Source organism: Drosophila ananassae, chromosome 3R (genome assembly GCF_017639315.1).
Source record: "Drosophila ananassae strain 14024-0371.13 chromosome 3R, ASM1763931v2, whole genome shotgun sequence".
In the NCBI taxonomy this organism is placed as follows: domain Eukaryota; kingdom Metazoa; phylum Arthropoda; class Insecta; order Diptera; family Drosophilidae; genus Drosophila; species Drosophila ananassae.
The window spans coordinates 23,704,844-23,718,505 of NC_057930.1; the positions used below are offsets into that span (position 1 = coordinate 23,704,844).

Consider the following 13,662-nt stretch of genomic DNA (forward strand, 5'->3'; position numbering starts at 1 on the left):
TTTCCCCTGGGGTGTAAATATTTTATTAAAATGTTTAAGTATTTTTCTTACAATTTTTAAATTAAATAAATATATGTTTTAGTTGTAAGCTTAATATTTTATGTGTGATAAATTTGTGGTAATTACTAGAAACTAGAACTTGAAACAAAAATAGCACCAAGAATTTGTTTGTATAACAGTTTTCGGGATCCACAAAGTTTGAAGAAGGGGAAGTCTTGCAGCAGGATGGATGTGGAACCTAAGTTTATCTCATACTAACATGTATGAGAGTATCTAAAATAGTTTAAAAATCTACAAACCGAAAAGATTATTTAAATAGTACCGCCATATACTTATAATAAAGAATATGGAAAACTTTTTAGAATAAGAACCTACTTTTCAACACTTTATAGTACGATGATCTTCAAAGTTGATCTTGAACTAGTTCAGCGGATCTTATCAGCGAATTACTATATAAAAATGCTAAAAAATAAAAATGAAAGAAACCAAAACAAAGGCCGCATTCAGCGATAGCGTGGCGATAAGACGGAATACAACCCGACCAGTAGCCAGTTTCAAAACACAGCAATGTCGAATCGGCACACGCGGAAGAGAGATTATCCCGATCTCCTACTATATTTTCTAGAATTTTCAGGATGTTTGCTCATCCTGGCACATCCTGCCCTGGGAATGCGCTGCAAGATTCCCTACGAGAGGGTCCGGGAGAACTATTGCTATTTAGTTGCCGATGAAGAGCCTCTGGTGAGTCACTGGAATATCCGAGAGATAAATATCCAAATATATATTATTTTTGTGAAAACCCCGCAGCACACATCATTCCACAACTTCTGCTACCAGGACAAGCGCACGTCGCGGGTGTGCCTGGACAGCGAGGAGGAGATGCGGTTCCTGGCCCAGTACCTCTACGAAATGGACTATCCGGACGGATCTCAGTTCTGGAGCGCCGGCCACCGCTGGCCGGGGGACAATCGCTTCTACTGGAACTACTTTGGACGGGCTCGGGCGATGAACTACTCGAACTGGGCGCCCGACGAGCCCACTCCCCAAATGGGTCGCAACTGCCTCATCCTGACCCTCAAGCTGGGGGAACTGGTCATGAGCAGCGAGTCCTGCTTCACGCGGGCCGTGGACATCTGCGAGCAGTCGCTCAATGACACTGAGTCCAGGTCGGTTATGCACTGACTAGACTTCAAAAGAAAGCCGCATTATAAAAGCTTTAAATAAATATTTATTCATAAGTTCTTTTAATTCTATTTTAATTTTAACTATCGATGATAACAACTGATCCTGTATAGGTAAAAGATAATAAAATAAAATAATCTTTGTTGAGCTATCAGCGTTTTGATAGCGGCCGAATTAATAGACCAGGTTCAATTTAATATTTCAATTTATTGTGGGTCAATTTAACCCCAAAACAAATTCCGCGGCCGAACCAAAACAATGCCGAATTACAAGTCATAAAACCTAAGAGCTTGCGCAGAAGCTCCACCAAAGCTCCCAAACTGCATGCGCTACAAAAGTACAACAAAGCGCATGCGAATCTGGGAGAAACAAAGAATATATTACAGCTGATAACGGGCAATTAGTGGACCGCTGCGGCTAGTTACACTGGGAGAATTAAATTGCAATAATTATGTTATTTGATGCTGGCACAAGTCCCAACATCCTCCCCCCAGAATGTTGAGCTATTAATGGTTTTTAATAGCGGCCAAACGAATTAAATTCCACAGTTCAATTTTCAAGGCAATTTCAATATTTTTATTTCTCGAGGGTTCAACTCTAACCCAACTTGCAGCTGTTCCAATCAATACAATAATACAAGTACCCAAGCTTAGCAATACGAACTTAGCAATACGAACGCACACAAATGCACGATTTGCTGGTGTGCAGCAGCTCTCCAAAAAAGCTCCACCAGCAAAGCGCATGCGAACGGGGAGATGTAAACAAAAACCAGAACTGCCGATAACCCGCCGCTGCTACTCAGATTTATAACATATGTGACTTATTTAGCAGCTTCGCCCTTGTCTGCTTGGCTCAACAATCTTTAATTATATATCAAAAGATGAAAAGAATTCTTATCACACAACAAGTATCAACAATTGAAAACTTATCACAAGTGTCTTTCCAATCGATAAGAAATAATCACATAAATAGTATTGTATTGATTAGACATAGTATTGTATTGGCTTTAAGAGCTGATACTGAGCTGAAGAGCTAAAAAATGATAACCAGAGACAGCGTCATTCAGAGCACTTCCAAAGACAAGTCTTCAGGCACTTAGGAGAATCACCACAATCGGAATCGCAGTTTTTAATTTTTAATTTAATAAAATTATTATATTTCAATTTAATATAATGCGGTTTTGAAACTAATGTTGGCAATCGTTTAACGTTTGTATTTTTATTTCAAATTTTCAAAGTATTCTATAAGTCATATAAGTATGGTTGACTGATAACGTCATTTATTAGGTCGTTCAGTATATTACTCATAAGATACGTTAAACCCTAACGTCAATGCATTTTTATACTGTTTTCGTTATAAATTAATTAAAAGGGCTATCAATCCATAAATTATATATATATTATTGATCAGCTTAAATTGCAGTATTACCGCGTGGACCTCCGAGACTGTCAGGAATAGAGGAGGCGTTAATATTTTCACATTTTGAATCAAAAATGTTTGCTACAAACTTTATCTTTCCAAAATTATTCAAAAAAAAAAGTAAGATTTATTTACATAAATCCCCTGGAATGTTTTATAACCATTACTATAAGCCTCAACAATGAGCCTCTTGTTGTAATTGTTGTTGTTGTTGTTCATAAGCCTGATGTTGTTGTTGCTGATGTTGTTGTTGTTGTTCATAAGCCTGAACAATGTCCGGGCTATCAACTTTTTTCGCGATAAGCCCTCAAGTTTGTGTGAAAAATCGCAATTGAGTCAGTTTTATATGACTGTTCAGTGCAAGAGGAGATTTTATTTGAAATGCACTTGTCGCACTTGTTACTGGTTTTTCTTCCACTTTCATGTCTTTGCGACTCCGTATTCGATCGTATTGGCGATGGATACTACTTTATTGAAAGTGAGAACCTCGTGAGTAAAATGCAATATTTGAATTTCAAAACATTAGAACAATTTTGAATGTGCAGAGTGAGCATTACTACGACTGGTTCTTCGCCAGGCTGGATTGTTGGCGGCATACGAGTAATCTAGTATCAGTTGAGACTGTTGAGGAGCTCAAGGACCTGGAACAATATGTATTGTCGAAGGGATACGACGAGGGCACTACTTTCGCCACCTCGGGTCACAGCTTTAGAACTGCTCCCGATTTCTGGTGGGATGGTGTGGATAAGGCGGTGACTTTTGACCGCTGGTTGCCCGGAAAGCCGAAACCTTCAAAAAAATCGTATCTGAGCCTCCGGCTGATCAACTCCACCCTGTATATGCAGGAGTCCTTTGGCCAAGACGACTACTTCATCTGTGAGTATAAGTTCTCCGCGCCCATGGTTTGGAGGTCCCTGAACCAGAACACCAGATTAATTGTGTTAGTGATCCTGTGGCTAATAAGCATCTTTATTTTGTACAAAATTATTGTAAATAAAAAACACTCGAGTAGGGAAAAGGAAAACGATGAGGAAAATCTCATCAAACCTACTCAGAGTAAAAATCACTTGGCAGATTCTGCATATCTGCAAAGTAATATTTCCATAATATAATCTGATAATATCATAAATATATTTGTTTGTTATTAGTTATTTATATCTTATAATTAATTTTAATTATAAGATTACAACAATAAAATTTAAAATAAGTAAATTTCTTCCAGTACATTAAGCGAAAAGTAATTGTATACGTTCAGGGAATGTAACACCTTCTTGCTGGCTTCAAGGAAAAGCCCAGCTCTGGGCTTATAAATACATCCAATATTGTTTGGTTTAGACTCAGTCTATAGCATATCACTCCAACGAATATGTCTGCCTTGGGGAAAACCTTTGTGGGTCTCACAGGATTCCTGCTACTGTTGGGCGGATACATTTACATCTTCCAGGATATGATGCAGCGTGAGCGTGAATACGGATATAAAGCCTATAAGATTCTCATTTCAAAACTAACAGCTCGCTGTAGCAGGCCCTTTGTGCAAATCGGAGATCGTTGCTACTTCTTCTCCTCCAACAAGGCCGTGGGTAACAAGATTTATGGTAATGGGTTTTACGAAAGATTTCATTTTCCAGCCCTCCTACGACAACTACAAGGTGAGCTACAAGAATCGGGTATTCAGCGTCCCAGTCATAGTAAGTAGAAGCTCCTCCATAACACCTGTTCTTCTCACCAAGAATCGCTGCCCAGATGGACTGGATGCATGCCAAGTTTGGGTGTGAAACAATCGATCAGCAGGCCCGACTCATAACTATACAGAGCGCAGAGGAAATGCAAAGGATTGCCGACTTCCTGCGATATGGTGCCCACGCCCAGACCCACACAGTCTTCTGGAGCGGCGGGCATCGGGGACAACTGAGCGATCGGAATGATGTGAATCACAGCACCCTGGTGGACTTTTACTGGCACGACGATCACCATCCCATGAAATTTACGAACTTTCCCCACAAGGATCCCCCAAAAAGGAAATTTGACGATGGTTTCTGTGTCTTTTTGGAGTTTACGGGGCAGGTGGTGGTAATGCGTGTGGGAAGCTGTACCAAGAAAATAGCCTTTGCCTGCGAACTGTACTTTTAGTAAGCAATTGTATAGTACAACACCAATACTGTATAGTAACTATATAAAAGTATTCTATATAATACTGATACAAAACCCCCTTTTTGTGGGGATTGGATTCATTCTTACTGATACGAAAATATAAAAAATAAGCTGTAAAACCCCTCTATAAAAAATAAGCTGATTAAATGTATTCCATATTATGAAAAAGAAAAACTTTCTTTAACCGGAAATCCCCTGCCATTTTTTCATTATATCATATACATACTTAGATACAAGTATGTATGTTTTATGATAAATTTAATTATCTATATTTAGGAATAAATGGTAATTTTTATAAAGATTCTAAAGTTTGAAGATTTAATGTAAAGCTTTATAAAAATATATTGCAATTTCTTCAGGGAAAATTAAGTACAATGCACATTTTGGATTTCATCTTACTATAATACTACTCAAAGTAAGTAATATTGAGCAAGTATTATATAATTTAGTAATGAGTAATATGAGTACTCAAAATTCATAAAATTTAACATTCAAAATCTAAGCATTTTCAACTAAAATTTAATTAAAAAACTTTTTTAAAAAAAGCTTGAGAAAACAAACCGAAAAACATCAAAAAGTATGCTATGTTTTTTTCGCAAACTTAAAATGGCCGATGACTGTAAATTTGAAACAAATATGGCTACAAAAAAGTTATTATTTAGTATTTTAGAGTCATTTTTATTACCCATTCCCCGGAATAGCGTCGTCTAGCTCCACTTTCAAACTTACACTTGTCACCGCTGTACAAGAGAATTTATACCATAATCAAACAAGTACTTAATTTAATAATTCAACATTACCTTCTCGGAGGAGAAGAGAAGACAACGAGGAGTCATAGGAGTGTCTGCAGCTTTTGGCGTGTAATACAAATAAATTTCGACTAAACGCTTTTAAACAGTCACAGACAATGCAGTCTCGCCAGCCAAGGGAGTAGCGAAGGGAGAGAACCGGGGGATTCCCAGACCGGAAGTGATGACAGCACAGCAGAAATGGCTGCCGGGTGGAGGATGGAGAAGGCGACCAAAATGGCAACTTTCTGCCCACGATGGCTGCGGCAATTAACTCAAATTGATAATGACAACGGAAAAGTTGTACTATAGGCACCTGAAGTGCTCCAGAAGTCGTGTGGAGAGATATATTTTAGAGGCAGGATGGGGGAATATGGTGACGTGATTTCATTTAGAAAGAGCCTTCAAAATGGCGACACATTTCGACACGTCCTTTGACAACGCCCTTCGGCATAATTAAAACGAAATAATTTTCGACAAGTTTGGTTTGCTTCGGCATGATTTTTTTGTTGTTTGCCTTTAGCTCGGCTTATTCATCGACTCGAGGCACGTAGATTGAGTCTGTCATATGGCTGGTCCTTGACAGGATGCTGAAACTGCACTGAACAAAAAAACCTGACAGCCTACAGAGCCTGAGAAGAGGGCTTTCAATTATTTCCTGTACTTACCAACCCATGCATTTCGTTCAGTGAACTTTCTCCGTTTCCTCAATGGCAGCGTTCATGTTGGAATTTTTATTTAATTTGCTTCTGCTGTCGTGGGGTTTTAGGTTCTCCTGTTTTGTTGTCTTCAGAGTTTGCTGCATTGTTTGAAATTAATTTCACTTGTCGTACATTGAACCATCACAAGGGCAGCTCCACCACTCTCGCCCGGCCTCCCATGCCGCCCACTTTGTCAAACGATGTGTGCGTGCCGTTGTCAATGCCGCTTAACGCTGCATAAGTTTTCGGGCCAAAAAAAAAAGAGGGGATTCCGGTAGAGAGTGGTGGCTGGCTCTGGAGTTGGCAAGTCAAAGTCTGTTGAGGATGTCTGAAATGTTGGCCCGGTCGGCAATCGGTTGCCAAATCAACGCGCTAATCATGTTGGCAGCTGGCAGCAATGCATTTTCCTCCTAACTGACTGACGGAGTGACATTCCGGGATGTCAACAGCTCGTCCTCGTCCTTGTCCATCCCCTGATCACCCACAGGATCTGCTCAAGCCATCGGCCCTGCAAATTTTTGTCGTTTTTAGCCAAGCCAGGCTGGGCCATCCCAAACGCTTTGGGCCAACTGACAGCAGCAGCTAACTTATGTGGCCATTCCGAGAGTCGGATGCAGAGTCCTCCACCACATCCTCCAAGTCCTGGCGGCCATCCGCGCTTCTCGTCATTAATCACTGACAATAATGAACTTCCGCCATTTGCAGCAGCCTGGATGACTACTGTTGATCTGAACGAATGCACTTAAAAAATATATTCTAAACTAAAAAAATGTAATTATAAATTAATTTTAAATTAAATATAAAAATATATTTTATTTTTAGAACCTGTATCCTTGTATTCCTTGTATTTTTATTTAAATTAAATATATTTTTATTCTAGTTTTAAAAGAGGCTTTTGGGGAGTCTCAGAATCACTTGGGTTTAGAAATCTCTTCGACTCTTTTATTTGAAAAATTTGTAAAAAATATATTCATTTTTTGTATAAAAAGTACCATTGTGTCATTAGCGCAATGTTACAGAATTTATCGTGTGACTTATGAGAGATACGAGGGACCCAAGCCTAACCCATTCCGGTCTAGACTGACCTCTTGCTCTCCCAGTTCGCTTCTCAGGCTTGTTTGTTTTTGTATCTCCATTTTCTTGTGATTTTATCGCTTCGATTTACGACTCATAAAAATGTTTGACTACGAAGGGAGACTTTTATATGAGTCTGCTGGATGGGATGTGCTGGAACTATTCCCATCCAGCCCCCATTTCGGAGCCCCCTCCGCCCCGGTTGTGGCCATTTAATGCTTGACTGGTCTGGTGACCGGGCCTGCAAGGCAGTTAGCCGCTCGTATGTGCTGCGTCTCAAAGTTGTTGATTTTTATGGGATTTTAGCGATGCAGAAATTATTCTTATGCTGCCAGAAGCGCAATTGAACCAAATAAACAGAGAATGAAGGCCATTATAAGTTGGAATTGAAGTTTGAACTCTGTGCACTCGTAAAGCAGAAGTGACCTCTTCTTTTCAGAGAGAAAAATGGGTCTTTAAACATGAAGAAGGAATTACTTCTATAATTTAATATATAGTAATTTTTAGACCTAAATGGTTGTAAAATATTTGTCTACTTTGTTGCCATCGATGGCTTGTCACTCATTTTAGTAAAATATGCCAATAGAAGTTAGTTGGCAGCAATTTCCCCAACAATCTAAAGTACCAACATCCTGCATTTGACAGTTATTAGATTAACACCTAACTGCCATCGCAGGAATGGCAGTTGGGGGAGGGGGATCTAACCCACTCTAAAGCTCTCTATTCCTGACACGAGGAGACAGACAACGGATACTCGATTACTCTACCAGGCGATGTTGCACGAAATTGGACAAACAATAAAGCGCTCAAAATGTATGCGAACATAAAATCTCGGCCAGACTCGGTATGAGCCGAGCCGAGTTGGGCTAAAACAAAAGGCCAAAACCCTGTTGTCCATGTCTATGTCCATGTTGCCCCATGGATGGGGCATGGATCGGCATACAAGCGATGTCAATTTCAGACAAACAACCCAACGAAAGTAGATATATAGGATGTGAACGCTTACATATTGATATATGGCCAGGATATTGATATATATATATATATATATATGGATGGATGTTTTATATGTGTATATGGCTTATATGACATTCAAGATGGGCTCTGCCGGACAGAGCGTGTTGTGTCCAGCCCCCGGACTGTCCATTTTGAGCAGCTAGCACATAAAAAGCACGTCGGTGGGAGTGAGTTCCAGTTGAAAGCTGTCAGTAGCTGTTTAGATTTACGTGCCGCACTGCAGCCATGTCAGCTGAATGGACAACACCCACAAACCGCCAGCACCACCACCAGAATATCCAGTATGGCCAGTATAGCACCACATCCTCCTCCACCTCCGATTGCACTTTGTAACAATGCAAAAACAAGCAGACAGACCCGTTGTCATCGCTCTGACTTTTTGTTAATGAAAGTGTCAGCCAGGCTAGGCAAACGCACTCGAACCCCAAGCCCTCACCTCGAATGGCTCACCTCACCTCCGAAAACCGAAACCTTTTGTGCGGGCTTCTGGCTGGCACTGGGCTCTATGGCCAATGCTTTTCATTCTGGGGCCAATAAATTATGATCCGGCTGATTTGCGTTGATTGGCGTCCATTCCCCATTTGCTTGTTGTCCACCACGTCTGTGGATGATCTCTTTTGTTTTGATTTCCCATTAGACTAGCACCTAATAGGACAATATTTAATAATTATTTTCTATATTAAGAACAAGCTATTAATTATCTTTTCGACCTTAAAATATATATGCAAATTATGTTATTATTAAATTATAATTTAGCTAAGCAGATTATATATTTTTAGCCGAATTCCAATAAAAAATATTCAACAATTATCTGGCATTCGTTCTTGGGCCCTCTAAGCCCAAATGCTTCTAACTCAATTTACATGCCAGAAAGTGACAGAAGCCAAGTCTAAGCCGGGTTAAATGGGTTAGGCAGTGGGGTGGGGATACCCACGACTGGGTCCTGGGACTCCGAGCCTTCCGACATTATTAAAACGGATAAATCGCGACGTGCAACGATGTGTTGGAGGAAAGTGAAAAGCTGTGCGTGGGTAATTAAAAACAGGAGCAGGAAGAAGCCAAGAAAGGAGCTTGCAAGTCAGATAAGGACAGTCGAGTAATTCGCATGTCGGATTTTAATTAATTCAGGCCACCAGAGACAACGAGAGTGATAGAGATGGGTGTCTCCTCTTCTGTCCCGGCATCTTTAAGTAGGTTAATACTGGGGGGGTTACGTCATCTGGTGGAGGTCTGGTGGGGTCGTGGGGTCTCGGGCAGACGCCTTAATTGGCGGGCGTTACAAAATATTTACCGTAACATTTACCGCCCAAGAGGACTGGGCGGGAAATGGAAAAAGATGATAAAGTGCGCAAATGTTTGCACTTTCCCTTTATGACTCTTTAGAGACGCAGAACAGTCTTAGGTGTGAAAATTTCGGGGGGCGATAGCACCCCAAAAAAAACACTGTTTGCCCTGCGTTCTGCCCATTGGGGGGAAGTGTGTTGACGTCTTGATAAGGAAGATGCTCGTATACATCCTATTTATTCGAACCATAATTTATTTAAACATTTTTTTTTAGGTCTTAGTAGTCAGTGTCTAACATTTCATTGGACGTTCAGTCTTCTAGCCATTCAACCTGCGAGGATTGGCATTTTCACGCAGTAGCCCATTCAAAACACATCGGTCTGGATTCTCTTCAAAAAAAGCCTATAACTTCAGTCTCAACGGATTTTTCGCCCTGAAAACTTTGAGTCCTAAGCTCCACACACTACCTTTTATACTTCAGTTTAGTTTTTATTTTATTTTAAGTTGTCTTTGATTTGCGATTAGTGAGATACGACCAGAGATACACCAGTAAAATGTGCTCCAACACAAAAGAACGTGCCACTCGACTCCACGAACCTGGCAGAGTATGTCGGGAGTTTTTATACCTTCGCTCCAAGGTGGTAAGTTTTTTTAATAATTATAAATAAAAGAAATAGAGGTTCCTATGAGTGATAAAATAAAATAAACTTTAGCCCACTAGAGAAGTACCAGCTTTTACACACCAGGCTCTACAGCCCAACACTGTGGTGAAGCCACCTCCCAAGTAAGTTGAACCAAAAGACTTGTAGAGAAGCCCTAATTGGCATCCCAATTCAAAGAATTGACATCTTCAAGCGGAAACCTGTGAAGGAGACTGTCTTCAAGATCTACTTCAACCGGGGCGACATTCCGTGCGTTATGTCCGGACGGAGCAGCAAACAGGACCCGACCAAGGAGCGGCCAGTAAAGTGGCACTGTGTACCCGAGGACCTCGACTACTGCTACTATCTGCCCATCTTTGTGGACGGACTGGCGGACATGGATAGCGACACACGGTTGCTGGCCATCAATGGGGCCATGGATCTCATCATGAGATCGCCGAAAAAGGTCCTGCCCGTGCTGCCCAAGCTGATCCTGCCGCTGAAGAGGGCCTTTCAGACACGGGATAAGAAAATCATCATATCTGCCCTTCAGGTCATCCAGCTGATGGTGCGTTTGGGTGAGTTATTAGTTTATTCAAAATATAATAGACTCTTTATTTGTTAAAATGTAATATTTCTGAAAAAAGGTTTCTTACTAAAGACCTCCTATCCTATTCAACATTTCATTTAAGCTGTGATTGTCTTCAGTTTTTATCCAATTGAGTTCTAAAAGTCTCAGCCTATACTCCAAACCTTCAGGTTTGGTTGAAAACTCTATTTTTGGGGGATGTGCCTCGTCGGCTTCACAGATGTAATGTTTTTGCTCAAAGCAGTCTACCACATGCATCAGAAAATTCTGCTCGGATTGCAATTCAACGCACCTCCTACGGTAATAGGTGCTTTGGGTCTCGTTGGTCCACTTCAGGAACTGTGCCTCCTCGCCAGTCAAGGCGGATGTAAATACCTCTAAATAGTCAATATTGTAATAGTCCACCCAGTAGCTCCTTGAGGTGTTCAATTTCTCAGTGACGGCCTTCCATTCTTCGTCGTTCTTAAGGTGTATCAGGTTTCCGTTCCGTTTTCGGCACATAATTAGGGCTTTTCCCCAATATAGCTTATCCTCGCTGATGTAGTAGTACTTCGATCCGATTTGTTCATAGCTATACCTGGGAATTTCTTCCACACGATTGTTATCCCAGTACAATTTTCCTGAAACTCTATACTCGTACATTTCGGGTGAATATTTATCCTAAAATAAACCATTGAAATTATTAGAAGGTTGGGGATTGCTTTAAAAACTTACCAGCCAGCATAGATTGGCATTTTGCCAGGTGATCCCGAGAAGGAAAATAATTAGAAAGTTTCTCATAATGTCTTGGTTTCACAGCAATGTGATGAAGAATGAATTTCCAAGCGCCTAAAGCGCCTTTTTATAGACAGCCATTTGAAGATCTTCTTCGGTTATCATCTTCGGTTATCATTCTTAAAATTTTGCAATTATTTTATATTGCTTATATACTACTTCGATCAGAGTGCATCACAATAGACATCATTAAGATTTCAGTTATTTAATATATTATTTAAATTTAATTTAATTCACAGGCCCCTGTGTGGGTCAGGCTCTCGTCCCCTTCTACCGGTCCCTGCTCGCCGTGTGCAACCTGTACAAGAATATTAACGTAAACCTGGGCGAGGGCATTGATCCCGACCGCAGCTGCCGCATAGGTGACGTCATCGAGGACACCCTCAAGCTGCTGGAGTACTGCGGTGGTCCGAACGCCTTCATCAACATCAAGTACATGGTGCCCACCTACGAGAGCAGCGTCTTCCCCAAGTGCGAGGCGCCGGAGCCCCGAGAAGCCTGAAGTCTCTGCTTTCCGAGCTTTTCTGAGCATCTTCCCTAACACTCCACTTCTGAGTTTGACTTTGGATTCCGATTGGGTTTTAGTTAAATACTCGCGCCAGAGTGAAAAACAACTAAATTGGAATGTGAAATTTGAAATTAGAGTAGAGTAAAAACACCAAATTTTAGGCAACAGATGACAAAGTATATTTGTTATGTGGAATTTTAAAGCTTAAAAATGAAAACTCTTTAAATCCCGTAATGTATGCTCACTTTTTAAATCATCTCAGATCCATAAAATTATTCAATCAGTATGAAATATATATTATTTCTTTTAATCTGGCTATAGTTCTTTACATATTTGTCATATAATGAATCATGTCCCCTCACTCTATTTTCTTAATAAAAATATAATCTATTGTTCTTTAAAAACTTATTTGTCATATTATGAATCATATCCCCTCACTCTTTTTTTACTTGACTAATTTTACTTAAATTGGGCCTCGGCAGGAATGGACTGCTATCCTGAAAGAATATTCATGTCCGACTGCACTTACCCGTACTCGTGCCAAGGGGGAAAGCCCAGTACGCCATCTGTTAGACAGTCAAGTGATAAATGCCTAATTAATTTTTAATTTTCGAAAACTCAAAAAAGTCTGAGGGAAGTACCAACAACAAGCGCAGACACTGCAATTTATATTTTAATGTTACTTCTTTTTTGTGTTCCTGTTTCGGGCCAATTGAAGAAGTCGTGCCATAAATAAAAAGCTCATTACAATAAATCATAAAGTGAAAATTGTTCAATTCGCTTTGGATCTTTTAATGGAATATCCGTGTACCGTGAGTGTGGAGTGTCGAGTGTCTGGGCTGGAAACATTTGTCTAAGGATGCGACTTCGTGGTGGAGGGCTGTAACCGCTCTCGTCCTTCCTCCTCGCCAGGACTGTCTGCCCCCCGTCCCAGTCGTCCTTATCTCTGGCTTAAATCAACCGAACGGGCCAAACACTTTTGACTTTTGAACAGTCCTAGCCCGCTTTTCTGCCTTAAAACTCTGGTAGGATGGGCTCGCTCTAAATTTAATTTAGTTAAATTGTTCAGGGCTTGGGGTGGATGTGGTTTAGACCTCTACCACTTACAATTTCACTTTCGAAATTGCTCATTGCGCTTTTCGGTGTAATTAAGGGCTACCCTCTAAAATTTTTCAAAAACAAATCTTGTTATCAATGAGCAGCAACACGAAACAGTTGCTCAGATGGTCATTCCGACTGCACTGAGAGAATATTATAGTAAAAATAATTATATACACTTAATTATGAGTCTAAAATATATTAATCACGAGCTATAAAAAAATCATAAAAAGTTGTATAAACTATTTCCACACTTATATCAACTATTTGCCAAGTGTATACTGTTCTGGGATGGAGTCCTGGATGGTCTCTGACCTGCTGACAGGGTATGAGACCCCCAGCCTGTTGGGTTGGTCGGTGGGTGGGTTGGCTGGCTGATTATGGTGCGTAGATAAAAACCTGCCAAGTGTTGCAACTCAATTTGCCCCCAGAAGCC

General features: G+C 40.5%; 4 protein-coding genes across 6 annotated transcripts; 3 read left to right on the plus strand and 1 right to left on the minus strand.

Annotated features, from left to right (window-relative positions):
* The first annotated feature begins 329 nt into the window (after positions 1-329).
* Positions 330-1,248, plus strand: LOC6497533. Its single transcript, XM_014906236.2, has 2 exons — positions 330-741; positions 808-1,248. The coding sequence occupies exons 1-2, from the start codon at positions 568-570 to the stop codon at positions 1,180-1,182; spliced, it is 549 nt and encodes a 182-aa protein (XP_014761722.1). The 5' UTR covers positions 330-567; the 3' UTR covers positions 1,183-1,248.
* Positions 1,249-2,932: 1,684 nt separating this feature from the next.
* LOC6497534 lies at positions 2,933-5,053 on the plus strand. Of its 2 annotated transcripts, XM_001961853.4 has the most exons (5): positions 2,933-3,090; positions 3,147-4,058; positions 4,113-4,177; positions 4,230-4,289; positions 4,345-5,053. In XM_001961853.4, the coding sequence occupies exons 2-5, from the start codon at positions 3,968-3,970 to the stop codon at positions 4,729-4,731; spliced, it is 603 nt and encodes a 200-aa protein (XP_001961889.2). In that variant the 5' UTR covers positions 2,933-3,090; positions 3,147-3,967; the 3' UTR covers positions 4,732-5,053. The 2 variants fall into 2 exon arrangements, with proteins under 2 accessions (XP_001961889.2, XP_044572244.1); XM_044716309.1 differs by lacking the exons at positions 4,113-4,177; positions 4,230-4,289; positions 4,345-5,053 and having other exon boundaries at positions 2,934-3,090; positions 3,147-3,956.
* A 4,871-nt stretch (positions 5,054-9,924) lies between these two features.
* On the plus strand, positions 9,925-12,438 carry LOC6497535 (parkin coregulated gene protein homolog). Of its 2 annotated transcripts, XM_001961852.4 has the most exons (4): positions 9,925-10,257; positions 10,330-10,400; positions 10,456-10,835; positions 11,860-12,438. In XM_001961852.4, exons 1-4 carry the CDS (start codon positions 10,171-10,173, stop codon positions 12,120-12,122), a joined length of 801 nt encoding a protein of 266 aa, XP_001961888.1. In that variant the 5' UTR covers positions 9,925-10,170; the 3' UTR covers positions 12,123-12,438. The 2 variants fall into 2 exon arrangements, with proteins under 2 accessions (XP_001961888.1, XP_032307628.1); XM_032451737.1 differs by lacking the exon at positions 9,925-10,257 and having other exon boundaries at positions 10,472-10,835.
* On the minus strand, positions 10,868-11,679 carry LOC26514507 (C-type lectin 37Db). The gene is made up of 2 exons (XM_014906852.3): positions 11,561-11,679; positions 10,868-11,506 (listed from the first exon to the last, which is right to left on the minus strand). The coding sequence occupies exons 1-2, from the start codon at positions 11,624-11,626 to the stop codon at positions 10,913-10,915; spliced, it is 660 nt and encodes a 219-aa protein (XP_014762338.1). The 5' UTR covers positions 11,627-11,679; the 3' UTR covers positions 10,868-10,912.
* Positions 12,439-13,662: the final 1,224 nt, after the last annotated feature.

Coding starts and splice junctions, on each gene's coding strand:
- LOC6497534 (XM_044716309.1), top strand. CDS start 2,983: ATGCACTTGTCGCACTTGTTACTGGTTTTTCTTCCACTTTCATGTCTT. Junction 3,091..3,146: donor TTATTGAAAGTGAGAACCTC/GTGAGTAAAATG, acceptor TTGAATGTGCAG/AGTGAGCATTACTACGACTG.
- LOC26514507 (XM_014906852.3), bottom strand. CDS start 11,626: ATGAGAAACTTTCTAATTATTTTCCTTCTCGGGATCACCTGGCAAAAT. Junction 11,507..11,560: donor ATGCCAATCTATGCTGGCTG/GTAAGTTTTTAA, acceptor GGTTTATTTTAG/GATAAATATTCACCCGAAAT.
- LOC6497535 (XM_001961852.4), top strand. CDS start 10,171: ATGTGCTCCAACACAAAAGAACGTGCCACTCGACTCCACGAACCTGGC. Junction 10,258..10,329: donor TATACCTTCGCTCCAAGGTG/GTAAGTTTTTTT, acceptor AATAAACTTTAG/CCCACTAGAGAAGTACCAGC. Junction 10,836..11,859: donor CCAGCTGATGGTGCGTTTGG/GTGAGTTATTAG, acceptor TTTAATTCACAG/GCCCCTGTGTGGGTCAGGCT.
- LOC6497533 (XM_014906236.2), top strand. CDS start 568: ATGTCGAATCGGCACACGCGGAAGAGAGATTATCCCGATCTCCTACTA. Junction 742..807: donor TTGCCGATGAAGAGCCTCTG/GTGAGTCACTGG, acceptor AAAACCCCGCAG/CACACATCATTCCACAACTT.